We start from the raw sequence: 16,275 nt of genomic DNA on the forward strand, positions 1-16,275 counted from the left end.
GAAAAAGCAAACCACACCAGAGCACTCACCAACCACCCACAGAGTACAGTATAGTATAGCCTACTTTCAACAAGTGTGATCAGCAACCATAGTGATTTTTAAAAAAAATTTTTGGTGGTCAGAATAGAGGTGTATACATTATACTTGACAGGGTTATTGTATGTTGAGGGAGCTTATACACATGAAATGTGTCAATGTATCAGCCGTCGATTTTTATTTAATTGCGAAGCGCCTGGAGCCACCAGGGAGTGCTACAGAAGTGATTATTATTATTATTGTTATTATTATAGTCATAACTTGGTATTTAATTTATTTTTAAATTCATCAACAAGTGCATAAATCTTTCGGGCTCTGCAGTGACTACTCTCTTCACTGTTTAGTCAGCAACTAGATCTGTATCAATTTCTTTCTTTTTTAATTTTTTTTTTTTACTTAATCCGACAAATTTCAAAAAGACGTCCTTTGTACTTTTTAGTTTTTAGTAGAGGTGTTACGGCGCTTCCAACTGCATAAGGTCATATGAGCGCCAGAAGATTAGAGGTGCGACAAGAGAGTAACAAACATAATATAAAAAAGAAGGGGAGATAAGGACGATAGATGTTTGATAGGAAAGAAGAAGCAAACCACACCAGAGCACTCGCCAACCACCCACTTTGTACTTTGTTGTCAAGATTAGGAATTTTGGCATAGTGAAAAAGCCATAGCCTATCATTCAAAAACATGCTGCTGCTTCAAGCATATCCGGAAACACTGACTGCTGACCAAACGTCAACATACACGTATGAAGTAAAGGGATGGACATTGGTCCCGCAGTGACAAAGGAAAGCAAAACCTTCTGATATTAATGTAATGAAACCCCTGGTGGAAAGAGGAGATCAAACTGAGACAATTATTGACAAACATTTCCTCAAAGTCAAAGTCCAAACACTCTTTTGAATCCACGTCATCAGGCCTATGGATTTCTCAGAGGCCAGAAGATCCCCTGTCTCTTAGCAGATAAAGAAGCACATCGACAGGGTAACAGGTTATAAATTGATCACTTTTAAGGACAAGTGGGCTTACCCAGATCTCGGGGGTTTCCAGAAATCTTGACCTACACCAAAAGTGGGCATTGCCCTACCTATAGGAGAAGTTTGGTTTCATTGGGGTGTATATAATTTGTTTGTTTATAAGAGAAAACTCTCATTGTCTTTTAAAGAAACTGAACAAGGGTCCAAAAACTTTACCTTCCATTTTCTCAAAACAGCATTTTTCAGGATAGCCTCCTTAAAATTGTGCTTAAAATAAAAGCGACCAATTAGTGCAGTGGAAAAGTATGACAAACAGACACAAAAAGAAGGAAAGAAAAGAAATAGGACCTACCAGTTGTGCTCTCCTTACCAACACCAGAACAGGTCGGCTCAAAAGGGTTCCAACAAGACCAACAAATATTTGTTTTAGTTTTAATAAGAGTTCCACAGCAATTGTAACACAAAAAGATATGTGCCAAAGATTAGAGATGTTACAAGAGGAGAACAAACATAAAAAAAGAAAGAGGAAAGATAAAGATGATAGATGTTTGATAGGAAAGAAGGAGCAAACCACACCAGAGCACCTGCCAACCACCCACAACAAAGAATTGTGATGACGACAGCGTTAGTTTGTTAATAAAAGTTAAAGTATAGAGAAGAACGTCAACAAAATAACGGTCACTTAGGGCAGGGGGAAAATTCAGATAGACGGACAACAAAGGGAAAGGAAGAGAAGTATAACATACCATTAATTAGTGGCACCATCTGTGCAGCAACAGATCCTACCATGACTGTATAAAAATACACCCAAAAAGAAAAAAAACCCACATTAACTCTACAAGAAAGGCAATCACAATTTTTGTCCTACCGATAATCAATGTTAGAAAAAAACAAAAACAACAAATAATTTCTCGATATTATATTATCCTATAAAGGCAACAATTCTTATAGAACAACAAAAACATGGTTGTAATAATGTGCTTAGTGGTCTCATGGACCCAATTCACATAATTTTCAAGGCAAGCCTCTCCAACCCAACCTGTTAAGGCCATAAGAGCTGTAAAACAAGAGGCATATATTGTCATAGTCATAGTAAAAGTTTCATGAAGACAAGACAAAAAATGTCATTCCGATGTTTAGATAAAATCACTTCACAAATACTATATTTTTATTGTAAATTATCAAAATGTTTTACACCCGCATTGACAAAATTGATGCCGTTTAGGAGATGAGAAGTCAACAAACTGTTTGAGTTGGACACACATATCATGCAATTACTTGATAAGATAAACTCTCCTGCCTGCGACTCAAACTCACATCTTTTCATGTGCAAGGCGAAGAGCCAAACCAATAAAGCTTTTGTAAGAGTTTTACAGCACATGCAAAACAAATAGGTCATATAAGTGTCGAAGATTAAAGTTGTTACTAGAGAGTAACATACCAAGCAAATGTTTGATAGGAAGGAAGGAGTAAACCTCATCAGAGTACCCACTAAACATTCACAAGTCAAATCATACATGCACATGCACAAGGATACATGTACAGACAATAAAATGTAATATATTCTAGTAACATTTCTTGAATAACATAAGTTATAGTGAAAAGAGAATAAGAGTGCGTCACCTTTTGGGCGACATCGCCTAGTGCGTAGTCCTTTCCGCTCCAAAATCAGTCAAGTAAGAATGTAAAGAACCCGTCTCCTTACACGCTTCATTCAACAAGATCCATTCAAGGAAGTCTGTGTTTGTGTGCTGTGTGTGGCATTTACGCATGCATGTGGGTATGTGTGTTTACATGCAGGGAAAGTAGAGGGAGTGGGAGACGGAGACAAAGACACAGAGAGAGAGAGATCATGTTTATTTTTATGTATTGCATCGCTAATGATGACTAAGTGTATATATTTGTTCATGAAATCTGTCCAGTAAACTGCATTGAACATTCACAGAATGAAAGTGCACTATAAAAATCACATTGCTATAACATTAATATCATTATTATTATAAGGACAGCAACCATGTACACAAAATGTGCAGTAAGCGACAAAAGTCTCGCAAAGAAATACCATCATGCATGCATTACAAAAGTACATCCATTTCATCTTAAACTGCAAATCTATGAGCTCCCCCCCCCCCCCCTCAAATTCCATTGAGAACATTATTTCCTGTTGTTTTGTACATGGATGGACTTACTTCAGTCATATCATGATCGGTATGGACATGAAAACTTAAACTTTTTCTCCATCAGGCACAGCCAATTAGAATTCTGCATAAATACAAGAGGCAATCTAACAATTCTCAAAATAAATGAAAAAACCCAAAAAACAACATAATTTAAAAAATCATCAACAACATAATCCATGGTTACAATCAAATAAAGATGTGGCTGACAAAACTAACAGATTCACAAGAGGTTTGTGGCAACTTTATTAAAGGAATAACACCTTTGAGAACCTGACTAAAAAGTGAATCAGTCTCATAACAAATGATGCAACTCATCACACCAAATTTTTGTACGACTCTGTCATAAACTGACAAAACGCCTTTTTTTTATTCACAGCAGTTTCGAGATAAAGAGGGTTTTTTTGTCAGCGTAACCAATTAAAAGGTGTTCTTCTCCAAATTTGAATTCTAATTTATTAAAAAACTAGTCAGTTTCACTTTGGCTTTTTTCATACAAGTAGGGTACCTGATCAGGCTTTCAATTTAGCAAATAAAACAAATTTGGCGCCAAAAATGAAAAATAAGTGTTTTGTCAGCTTACGGAAGTATTGTCAATGCTCACAATTTCGAAATAATATTTTGAAAATTTTCTCCAGTGCGGTAAATAAGCTTGTTGGATTCATCAAAATATGGGTTCGTCTCCTTCCTCACCCTCTCCAGCCAGGCTTTCACTATGGGAGACTGTTCATACAGATACTCCTCATTGCAGGCTTTCAGTTGCAACAGCTCAGCCGAGCCAAAGAGATCAGCCAGCGATATCTCATTCCCAGCCAGATAAGGTCTATCTTTCAGAAAGTAATTTTCAAAAGCAGGGATGACTATTTTCAATATGCGCTGTCTCTGTTTTTCAATATCCTCGGGGTCTGCTTTCTTGCCGGTTGCTCTCGGTAAAATGAGCTGAAAACAGAGAACCAATGACACATCTACATTATAAAATAACATGTAAAGCAGAAATATTAATTTGCGAAGACAGCAAGCAATTAACTCATTACAGGGAACATATCTGAAATGTTTGATATCTTACGAGTATTACTTTATCAAATTGATTTTTTCATTTACTTGTTTATCAATTTTTCTTTTCTGACTTCTTTGTTGATATATTCTCTTGATTAGTTTGCAACTTTTGCACTACCATGATGAATGATAGAGATAAGAAGTGGACAGTAAAGTCTTTTTCTTACCACCTACTCACAAGGGAACAAAGCCCACTGGACCGGAGTACTTAAGACTTGCTTTAAAACGTCTCTTATTCCTTGCTAATGTTTATTCTTTTAACGTAGCTTTTTAGTTTAGTTTTAGTAGAGATTTTACGGCGCTCGCAACTGCATAAGGTCATATGAGCGCCAGAAAATTAGAGGTGTTACAAGAGAGTAACAAACATAAAAAAGACGGAGGGGGAGATAAGGACGACAGATGTTTGATAGGAAAGAAGGAGCAAACCACACCAGAGCACCTGCCAACCACCCACAACGTAGCTTTAATTATCTATACAAAAGCAAAGTAATCAGAAGAAGTCTGTTTCTTTTAAACTTTATCTGCAATGTCATTAAACCATAATATGGAGACAGCAGTAACTGCAAAATTCTTTATTCATGTCATATTCATTAATTCCATAGGTCAGGAATGTCAAATTTAAAGGTTGCCTAAGAAAAGCTTAAAAAACAAGTCCTAGTCAACATAAGCATTATCAATAATTTTAAGAGAGGAAAATTTGAAAGCAAAATCAAAATGATATGTAGGCTCAAATTCCATCAGGTGCAAAAATTTGATTATTTTGTTTTTTCTGTTATATTTAATTTCTAAGATGTGCGTCTTCCACCTGGAGGATTTTACAAGTATACGCTTAGCTTTTTATCTTTTTTTCAACACATCAATAAAACTGATAGTAGTGATAGATAAGTTATGAAGAGGAAGCAAATCCTAGTAAGTGATGGAACGTTAATTACTACAGGCCTCAACTTTTCAAGAGCCTCTGTTCCGTCCTTTTAACATTATCCGTACGCCCTGGGGTCATTGTGTACCCCCGGGGCTGTACTTTTCATATTTTAGAATACTTCTAAAATGAAGATCTCTTAGAAACTTTTAGTATTTCTCAAAAAATGCCATTCAAAGCGTACGGATCAGATTAACAAGTAAATAATCTCTTTGGAAAGTGGTGGCACGGAGTTCCCCAAGTCGTATGGATACGATGGTAAAACACGACGTACGGATAGGGTTAACGGGACAAGGTATTCAAGTTTTCAAGAGTTTTTCCAAGAAATCTTTCTGAAGTAAGCAATGAAAAAGAGCACTTGATTTATTATGAAGAACAAAGAGAGCTTGATCTTTCACCCCCCAAAAAACTTACAATTTACAATTTAATTTAAACAATCCAGATTTCTTGCTCTGTGAGAGAACTTGTACTCAAAGTTGAAACAATTGCTCAACCCTATCATCTTCAATTACCAAAGTGACCTAGAGCAAAAAGGGTACTAAAGAATGGTCCACAGAGGCCGTGCCAAGTATGTAAAAAGATCACACAAGTCTTATTCATCAACATCCGATTTCTTACTTACCAAGTTCCGAAACAAATTAGCACAAAGCGCCCGAGTGTTGAAGTGATGCCAATGCAGATATTCTTCCACTCGAGCCTGCTTCTTTATATCTTTCTGCGGGAACCAGTGATCAGGTAGGTTGAACTTCTGAATGACATACTTGGCAATGGCAGTACTGAAAAATATCCGAGAAAAGAATTTTTTTTTCCTCAACAAATGAATATAACGCAAGTCTTCATGAAAGCGCAGTGACATCTAAAAAAAAAAGAACGTTGTGAAAGTAAGCAAGAATAGCAGGAAACAGTCATTTGTCGTCCACCGCAAAATTGAGGAGGAGCAGGAAAATGAGGAGAGTAAAAAAGTAAGAGGGAGTGAAACTATCACTGCCAGGTTCCAAGCTTAGAGAATCCTAACTTACAATTTTGAGCAGACTTCATTAGCACAACAATAACGAATGATCTATCTTGAAGAGAAATAACACAAGACTGTCTGTCTGCTAAAAGACATTTAGTACTTTAAAAAATTTTATACTAAGAATATTTATATATTTTTGAGATAAGGAAAAATCTACATGGTCACAAATAATCTCAATTTAACTCATTGGTCCTGATATTGATTTCATTGACTGACGGAACTGATCTATTTTTTAAAATTCAACTCAACTGACGCTCTATTTCTTACAAAAATTCTCAGTAAAATACTTATTTGTTAGCGTTTTACAATGCTCACGTCCGTTTTATGCTTTAGTAAGAGTTTTACGGCACTTGCAACACAATAAGGTCATAAAAGTGCCGAAGATTAGAGGTGTTACAAGAGAGTAACAAACACAAAAAAGAAGGAGGAGAGATTTAATAAGCACGATAGATGTTTGATAGGAAAGCAGGGGCAAAACACACCAGAGCACCTGCCAACCACCCACGTATCAGGTCTATGGGCCCAAGGGGTGCATTAAGTTTAAGCATTTTACAGTTTCATCGAGATTGCCTTTCTCACCCTGGATCAGAATATAGACCAAGAACAGACACTTTCTACCTTTCTCTATCATGTTTTAGTCACTTGATGGCATGTCATGTCCCACTTTTCTGCACATCCATCTCCGTGACTCTTCTCCTGGTTCCAAGTGGTCTTTCCCTTGATCTTTTACCCTGTGGGTACCAATTTAACACTTTCCTTGCTATGCAGCTGCTTGACTTAGTGAAAGTGGGTCAAATCCATCGTCAACGTCTTCTTCCCACCTCATCTCTGACTGGGCTCTGTCTCAATCTTCTTAATACTTCCTCGTTGGTGATCCTGTCTGTCCATCTGATCCTTAGTAATTTCCTTAGATACTTGTTCACGAAAACCTGGATTAAATCTGAGGCGCGTTCCACATCTCATATCCATACAACAAGACTAACTTCCCATTAAAGCTGAAAATCCTCAGCTTTATATTTTGCAGTTTCGTAGGAATTAATATTGAATTTTGCCAGGTGATGGCCAAAGCTTACTCTTCTCAAATTTTAGGACAACAAAGGGATATTTAACATGCACAACTTGCACATGGGACCTCCGAGATTTTTTTTTGCCCTCAAACGAGAAAGCTAAAGGTAAGATGTTACCTGCCCTAAGATCTTATGCAGTTGCAAGCGCAGTAAAATCTCTAAAACTAAAAAGTTCAAACATAAACACAAACACAAAGCAGTGTAGCTGCCCTAAGAGAAGCTTGACACAAAGTTGATTGCATTCATGTTTTTTTAGGGAAACTCGCATCATGTACCAGTGTGCATTACACCAGCTGATGGGAGCAACTGCACAGGTCTAATGAGTTTTACATATTTGGACTAGTGTCATTTTGCACAAGTTTGTATGACGTGCATAAGAAACTTCCTGAACGGCATACCTCTCAGTGAGACAGAACCCATCATCGTCTATAGCCGGAACAAGGGAGAAAGGGTTGATCTTCTTGAATTCAGCACTATAGTGTTCATCTAAAAGGAAAGAAATGTGGACCATGATACCATCTTATTTCATTCAACAGAACAGGTGCTGTCACAGCAAATAATATTTTGAACATTGGTGTACTGAAAGTCACTTCAGTAATGGCCATATTTTACCAGGGAGCAAGTTAACGAGTTGCAACACTATGGAGAAAGTAACAATAAGGAACAGACCATATCACAGCACTCACAAACAACTCACTCAACCATGACAAAATTGACTCACTTAACTTAAAATATAACAGACACATAGTTGTCTTCTACTTGACAGCACATGTAAAATACAGTCAAACTCAAACTGTCTTATGGGTCAGCTCTCCACTGTGGTCACCTGTGCTAGTGGTCACTGTTCCATGACACCCTTGCATTTTTCCAATATTTTTTACCTGTCCATAATAATTCCTGTCCCATCCACAGTCAGTCATTTCCGCTACAAGTTGGCCTCAACACCTGCTACTCACAAGAGTCATTTGCTTCAAGAAAAGTTTTCTGTCAGCAGTCCTCAGACAGAATGGGGATTCTTTTGTCTGTTTGTTTTTGCTTTTTGAACGTGCCTTTCAGTGCTTGCAACTTCACAAAAGATCATATGAGCACGCGAGAGTAAGCATTTTCAATTTGGTAGGAATAAGTTTTGAATTTTGCCTGGGTGGCGGCCGAGGCTTACTCTCATCGATTTTACGACCACCAAGGGATCTTATAAGTGCGCAAATTGCACACAAGATCTCCAAGAATTTTTTAGCTATTACCTGAGAAAGCTAGCGCGATTTTACCTGCCCTAAGATCAGGGGTGTGGTTGAAAGACAGCAGTGAGAAGGAGCCAAGGAGGAGGCAGCAAGGCAGCAGGAAGAACTAGGAGGGGGGGGGGGGGGGGAGCAGAAAGTGGAGATGAAAGCAGACGCCAGAACATTGCAGAGAGCAGGACAGGAGGAGAAAGGAGAAAATTTTAGAGAAAAAAATGTTTTGGTGCTGCCAAGTTTCAAACCCAGGACCTATTGAATGAGAAGAGGCGAATGCTGTACCTCTAGACCATCATGAGAGCCACTGAGTATGTATATGTTATTGTTCGACCAGTACAAAGAAGTAACGAAGCTACCTATATTCATATTTGTCATGGATGTAGGCCTACACTGAGGCCAGTATTTTGGTTACTGTAATGGGTCTCTGGGGAAAGTACATATGTCATGAACTTTCCCCTCATTGTCTGAGCTGGCAGAAAACAAGCCCTCTCTAACAACAGTTTACACAGGCTCTCGTTTGTTTCTTTTTCCTTTTTTTTAAAGAAGAGTTTCATTAAGAAAGGACCGTGGGAATGGGTTCATCCTTTGCTGAGCCCTAAACACATTTGATTGGCTGTTAGGTTACTATCGTTGTAAGCGGTGACTACAGTGAGTGGATAAACGAGCAAGCGTGTGTGTTCACCGCATGCATCTAAAGGCGGAGGCGGAAGATTCTGAAACAGTTCTTACGGTTTCAACTGATTATCTCGTTTATTAGAAGAAACATTTATTAACGGAGGGAAAGAATTTGGGGGTGGGGGTGGGAGCGGGTGGGGCTCAAAAGCCCTTAGCTATGCCCTGCCACTGACTGAGGCAATAACTTAACAAGGCACTTGACAATACACAGTCAAACCTGTGTAAGACAGCCACCCATTGTCAAGGAGAAAAGTGGCCGTATAAGACAGGTGGCCGTCTGAGGCAGGACTGATCAAGATGAAGAAAACAAACCATTCCCCTCTGAGGTCCCAATTGAAAGTGGAGCCGCATTGTTGTTGTTGTTGTTTTTGTTGTTGGTGGTGGTGGTTTGTATTTTGTTTGCAATTTTTATTCTGTTGCTGATTTTGCACTTGTAAGGGTGACAATAAAACTAAATGTATCAGACGAGGAAGACCGAGTGCCATGTTAAAACAAACACATGGGTCGCCACCACTTGGAGAACGAGCAACGCTTCTGTCACAAGTTCATGTTGACGTCCTTTATGTTACTTTGTTACAGACTGGGTAAACATGCATTGAGTACTCATCTCACTTACTATTAGTGTAAGAGTTCTGGGCGGGGCTTATGGGTTATGAAGGATCACACGCTTACCTCACAAGCAGCTGAAAATTGGTAGCTATTGGTCAACAGTGGGAGGGGCCTACGCAACATGATCGGTGGGAGGGACTACCTAACAACAACGACAGGTGATTGAATTATGACGGCTCACCAACAACGCCAGTGGCCAATGCACAATTCATGAAAAAACGTAATGGAGTCACTAAGGTGGCCGTCTAAGACAGGTGTTATTGCTTAGTGTGATAGGGGTGGTGTGTTAAAATATGGTGTCCGCGGCTGCGTTGGACAGGTGCCCGTTTCACACGCACAGTTAAATTATATAGAAAAAACACAAGGGGGGAATGGAAAGTGAGTGTTCGTTTGTACAGGTGGCCGTCTAGAAGTGGCCGTCAGGGCAGGTTTGACTGTATTAAATTAAAACTGGATTAGACTAGCATATATTTTGCTCTCAAAAAGCCTCAGCCCCATGCAGTAGGCCGCCTAACCAGCATTATAATATATATATAGTTGCACACAGTTTCACAAGATCTTCTTCTGTCCTTGTTAATCTGTCTCGCTGGGTGGTAGGACTAATATAGTTTAAAGCGCATAGGCATAGAGCTTGCTTTCAAACAGGGACATACGTTCTACTTATATATGCTATTTATTATAGGACTAGCTTGTGCCAATGGCCAGGAAGGACGCAACAATTCACTCCTGATCAAGGAAAAACTTAGGCTATAGTCTACTATAGAGAGTCTATTATACACACTGTCAATAGACGATACATCTTATAGCCTACTATTGGGCCTTTTAGGCTAGGCTATATAGATATTATGTTTCACTGACCTGCTGTAGCAATAATTCCAAAAAGTATCAGTAGTTGTCAAGATCAACATAGAATCTAGATTCTAGTTCACAAAAATCAATGTTAAATATATTCGTATCTTTTAACACTAGAGGCTAAAGTAACTATAGATCTATTATCTAGATTCTAGACCTACATGTATCTATAACTGCAACTGTAACATGTTATACTTTAGTTACTGGAGGAAACGAATATAGCTCTAGATCTAGAGATATATATTATCTAGATCTATATCTAGATCTAGACAACTTCTAGATCTAGAGATATAATGAAAATAAATTATACAGAGAGTGTAGTAGAATCTAGTAAGCTTACTTTTCCTGAGAGCAACAGGCTTTGCTTCAAACGGGACTTTGTTATATGTTAAAAACAAATAAACAGCCCTGGAAGGCTGAGACAATAAATCATAATAATACTTCAGCGGCATCTTCGGTGTTGGTACTTTCGCAGCAGTCAAGTAACCAAAGTAGTCAGGTCAGGGACAGAGCAAGCATTTATTCTGTCACTCGAAAGGCAGGTTCAAAGGGCAGGCCCAAGTAGGCAGGTATCCAGATTAATTTCTGTTGTGAAGTTTTAATCTTTGTTGTTTTGAAAATAATTTTTTTAGTTAATTACGACAGTTCTCTTCTTATCATGGATAAATGTGACCCTTGTGATCCTTTGAAAGTAGAATATAGCAACAGAACGAAATTATCTTTGTTATGATATCCAAAGAAATGCCACGAAAAAGGGATGATACACAAGGATGGTACATTTTACAAGAACATGGAAAGTGTTGCGAAAGGTGAAATCTGGGAATAAACAGTGCCTGAAGCGTCACACCCCCTCTGTGCTTCCGACTTCCGACCAATGGCGGTGTTTACATTTAGGTTCATAAGTTGTAACCTTGACTCTTTGTGTCGGTCTGTAATGAGTGTAATTTACAATGGAACCTTTTTACACTTACTTGCAATCTTCATATTAGTCGGTTTATTGTTTGTCATGGTAGACATGGTAGACAATTAACTGTTTTTCTCACTAGATCTAATCTAGAATCTAGATTAGATCTAGATTCTAGATTCTAGATATAGAAATCTATATAGTATAGACTCTAGAATCTATATATATTATAATTATATATCTAGATCTAGAATGTAGATTCTAGATATTCTAGATCTAGATCTAGAAATCTAGATCTAGCTAGATAGATTCTAGATCTAGATCTAGATCTAGTTGAATGCAGAACAAAATTTTGGTCAGCCATACAGTTGGCTGAGTTGGTCTAGAATATCGGCGATTTTGCAGTTTCGTTCGTTAAAGTCAAGAGTAGGGGGGTTTCAGGGGGGCTTTCCCCCCTGACCTAATAAAAATATGAAGGTGGGGGGGGGGGTTTCACATGCCCCTCCCCCTGAAACTTTATCCTAATTAGATGTTTTGCAGTTAGGTTGCATCCCTGCTCTTTGTGTAGCCTAATTCAAATAGTATTTGGTCTTCAAGACTTCTGGATTTCTTCTCTGGATGTAAACAAATGGATCATGGACTTAAACGAACGGAACTACAAGATCACCAGAATATCTAATTTAATCTAGATCTAGATCTAGATCTAGATTATAGATATCTAGCTAGAAAATTTCAAATTTAACTAAAATGGAAGTGGCTATTCTCACCCGGGGTGAGAATAGAAATACGATCGACCTCTCACCCCGGGTGAGACTTGCCACCGTAGGCTATTCTCACCCGGCGTGAAACAAGACCTGTTTTTCCTAATTTCGGAATACTTTCTATCGATGTGGATGATCTAATGGATAAAGGCAAAGAAAAGATTGCGTTATAGCACAAAAGTAAGCTAATTTGATCGTCTACAAAGATGTATGGCTATTTCACTTTTCGAATCGAGCCGAACTATGGGGTCGCCATCTTGTTTTGCCTGGAAGTTCTCGCAAGATCTACTCCTCCCCTCTTCTCTCTCTCTTGTCTCTTTCTGAATATACTGTCTATCGGTGTGGACGATCAAATTGACCAAAACAAAGTAAAAAAATGTTAAAACACAAAAGTAAATTAATTTGGTCGTCTACAAAGATGCTACGGCTATTAAACTTTTCGAATCGAGCCAAACTACGCGGGTTGCCATTTTGTTTTGCCCGGAAGTTCTCGCGCTACTCCTCTCTCTCTCTCTCTCTCTCTCTCTCTCTCTCTCTCTCTCTCTCTCTCTCTCTCTCTCTCTCTCTCTCTCTCTCTCTCTCTCTCTCTCTCTCTCTCTCTCTCTCCACTGCCCACAGACAAAATTGGAACCCCCCGATTGTTCCAAAGCAAGTCTATCGATTAAGAACAATCAGATATTTAAAAAACTATTAACTTGTGACGGAAATGAAGTTGTCGTGTTCAGCATGTAAAAAATGGACAACTAGCTGTGGTAGCTAAGTGTGAGACGGGAAGTCGAGTAAAAAAAATACCCAAAAACGGATCGTGTAAAAAAAAAAGGGGCCGGGGAGGTGGAAGGGGGCCCTCCCCCCTGCTAATTTCGCACGTAATGGTTTGTGACAGTTTTTAGAGCCAAAATTTGTTCTCATTACACAACTCGGTCAACTTTTTTACTCGACTTCCGGGACCAGGACTGCAATACTGAGGTATAACAGAGTTAGGGGTAAGGGTAGGGTTAGGGGTTGGATTAATGTTAGGTCTCCTCTAGACGTATTTGTGTTTGTTGGGGTCGTCGCTCATTATGGAAGTCCTTCTCAAAGTACTACCATCGTGGCGCAAACCGAACGAAGCCAACGGTGACCCTCATGATATACACTGTTTTCAAGGCTGTTTGTCGGGCAATCGGTTTGTGTCAGAGAACCGATCCCCCAATGGGCACTGGGTATTTGCCTTATATTGGCATCATTAGCGTGATTTTAATTAGAGTTACATGAAGCTAAAGCGAACCCCTAGTACACCTCTGTGATTGGCCTAAATATGGATGACGTTTTGCCGCCATCTATTTTTGTCGTGTTCCCGAGTTTCCCTCGCCAGTTGACAAAAAAATCTCGCCGTGGCGGGCCCACCTATAGGGTAAATTTAGGGAACGAGAATTACTGAGATTGTTTAAAGATTACACAAATTAACACACAAAAAAGGGCGAAAAAGGAAAAAGAGTTTTGATTTCTTCGGGTGGTGGGGGGGGGGGGGGAGGGATGAGAAGGAAGAAAAGAAAACTGAAAATCAACAAACAAAAACTATTTTAAGTGGCAATTAGAGATGTTTACCGTTTATAAAGTCTTCTCAGATCGTTACATTTGTTTTATTAAAGTTTATCTATGCTGCAATGATCTGACCAAGTGGTGTAGCCCATCGTGCGCTAAGGGGCAAAGCGGGCTCGCCACGGCGAGATCTAGATCTAGGCAACTGGCTAGGGAAACCCAGGAAGATGACAAAAATAGATGGCGGCAATGCATCATCCATGTTTGGGCCGATCACAGAGGTGTGCTTGGTGCTCGCTGTAGCTTCATGTGTATTAGTAGAGTTAGGGTTAGGTTAGTAAACTTTTTATGTTGGTTGTCCTATCATTCATGATTCAAAATTCAGTTGAACATATCAATGGTATTATTGTGTGCTCTGGTGACTGAAACCACAATCAATCGACTGGACTTGACTTTTTCTGATCCACCAATAGGCACCTGCTATAGGTAGCAAGCCTGGAATGCTGTCACTTTACAATGGATGGTCAGTTGTGGGGAAAAATTGTTTTGCTGTTTTTGATCATGCAAAAAATGGGACATAATATAATAGGCTCTACTGCTTAATGTTTTCTCCCCATAGAAGTTGTTTTGCTCTCCATAGTATGTGATTTGTGAGGTTAGAAAGTAGACATGTTCATCATGCAAGCATGGAACAGCTCATCATCAGTGTCATTATCAAAACTGTCAGACAAATCTAACTCTGATCATAGTCAACTTCAGAGTCTTAAAGAAATCAATGTTATTATTATTATTATTATAACCCCCCCCCCTAACAGTTCTGTAATACAGGTCAAAATTATCTCAAATTATGGGCTCAAAATGCATCCAGATTATAGGGGAGAATCAGATTTTTCCATTCACAGTTTTGCTAATAGGATTTCACGGTAAGGTCCCACAGATTTCCCACTTTTCAAAAATTGCGACTTTTGAAATCTATTCTTTTATCAAGACTAAATTTAAAATTTAAAACAAAAACTACCGCGAGTAATTATATAATTTATATATATGTTTGCAAAATGAGACATGTCGTGGATCGTGGATCGGTTTATCCCATTGTTGATTCTATGGTAAAGAGTTGTTCTCAATGAACTTGTCCTCATGACTGGTTCTTTTGAAACTCTCACTGCTTCTGAGAGGTCATAGTCATAGCTTTTGAACATCATCAGTGTCATTCCACATTTGTTTCATTACAAATCAACTTTTTTTAAATTTTTAAATACACCCCTTTTCCAATAAAGACACCAAGGAGCATCTTGCTGTGTAGTGTCTTAGTCATTTTATTTTTTTATGTTTTGTTAGGAGAATGAAGAAAATTTTCAAGTTACTTCCCTTGGTTTTGTCACTCAAAACAGATGTTGCTTCCCTTAATTTAAAAAGATGCATATATATATTATAGTGATTATCTCCCCTGGAAACACATTTACTATAATTTTTGGCTTTCTTGGAAAATCCATATGAGGTAGCCATGTGAAATCAGGGGCTCGTGGAGATTGTGAAATTGAAAAAACGGACATTTTTCCGCCGATTTGGCAATTTTTATAGAAGTTTTGTTTTCCGGCTGGGCACCTTTTTTGTCCATTTCTGTTTTGATTTTACTGAAAAACATTGATTAAAGGCAGGAAATATATGTACATTTTCAGATTCCATAGACTCTCAAGCTATGGAAATGTCCAAATTTTAGCTGCCATTTTCTCACTAATTCTACCTCTGAAACCAGGCGACCCCCATCTCTTTCGATGGCAAATGTCACAACTTGTATTCAAGATTTTTTAAAATGTTATCGTTAAAAGTATGACAAATGAACAAGCTTTAAGATGATGCTGCACATGTCCGAAAATTGATGAGCCCCTGATTCCACCATCTCATGACGCATCTTGTAATATGCAGTTACGTCTTTATCTTTGCTAGTTTTTTCCTTCCTCAACTGTGAGTGTTTTTTAAAGTTTTAGTAGAGTATAGGTTGCTTGCAACTGCATAAGGTCATATGAGTGCCAAGGGGTGGATGTCAACAGAGAAGTCCATGCAGGGAATCAGGATTACTCTGCTCACCTCTCTAGCTTCAACAGCTCAAAGTCTGCTTCGACTATCAAGGCACCCCGGAAATAGTGGGTCACAAGAGAATGACAAACATACAAAAGAAGTAGAGGGGAAAATGAAATGATGATAGTAAGGATTAGGACAGAAAAAGCAGCGGTTCCCCGTATGCAGTTCAGGCTCAGTTATGAGCATGACATTAATAAATCAGCCCATTTACAATTCTACTGTCCATAGGAACATGTTAATTGTCCCCGTTTGGGAATGGCCTAAAGACACTTCTGTCAGTAGCACTGCCCCGGGGGGGTATGTGAGTGGGTTTTGTAGAGGGGCATGTCTATTAAGGAGAAATGAGAGTGCTGTCAGACAGGCATTTTATATACTATTTAAGAATTTGTCTTATG

General features: G+C 38.7%; 2 protein-coding genes across 2 annotated transcripts in view; one reads left to right on the forward strand and one right to left on the reverse strand.

Annotated features, from left to right (window-relative positions):
- Positions 1-1,914: 1,914 nt before the first annotated feature.
- On the reverse strand, positions 1,915-11,180 carry LOC101848706 (glutathione S-transferase theta-1). Its single transcript, XM_005089317.3, has 4 exons — positions 10,953-11,180; positions 7,643-7,730; positions 5,785-5,938; positions 1,915-4,126 (listed from the first exon to the last, which is right to left on the reverse strand). The coding sequence occupies exons 1-4, from the start codon at positions 11,062-11,064 to the stop codon at positions 3,788-3,790; spliced, it is 693 nt and encodes a 230-aa protein (XP_005089374.1). The 5' UTR covers positions 11,065-11,180; the 3' UTR covers positions 1,915-3,787.
- Positions 11,181-11,451: 271 nt separating this feature from the next.
- The window catches only part of LOC101848931 (inositol hexakisphosphate and diphosphoinositol-pentakisphosphate kinase 2), a gene marked incomplete in the record, with an annotated part of 127,507 nt that continues 122,683 nt past the window's right edge, over positions 11,452-16,275 (forward strand). Inside the window, 1 exon segment of the mRNA XM_035968777.1 lies at positions 11,452-11,539.

The sequence above is a fragment of the Aplysia californica genome, unplaced genomic scaffold (genome assembly GCF_000002075.1).
Source record: "Aplysia californica isolate F4 #8 unplaced genomic scaffold, AplCal3.0 scaffold00005, whole genome shotgun sequence".
In the NCBI taxonomy this organism is placed as follows: Eukaryota; Metazoa; Mollusca; class Gastropoda; order Aplysiida; family Aplysiidae; genus Aplysia; species Aplysia californica.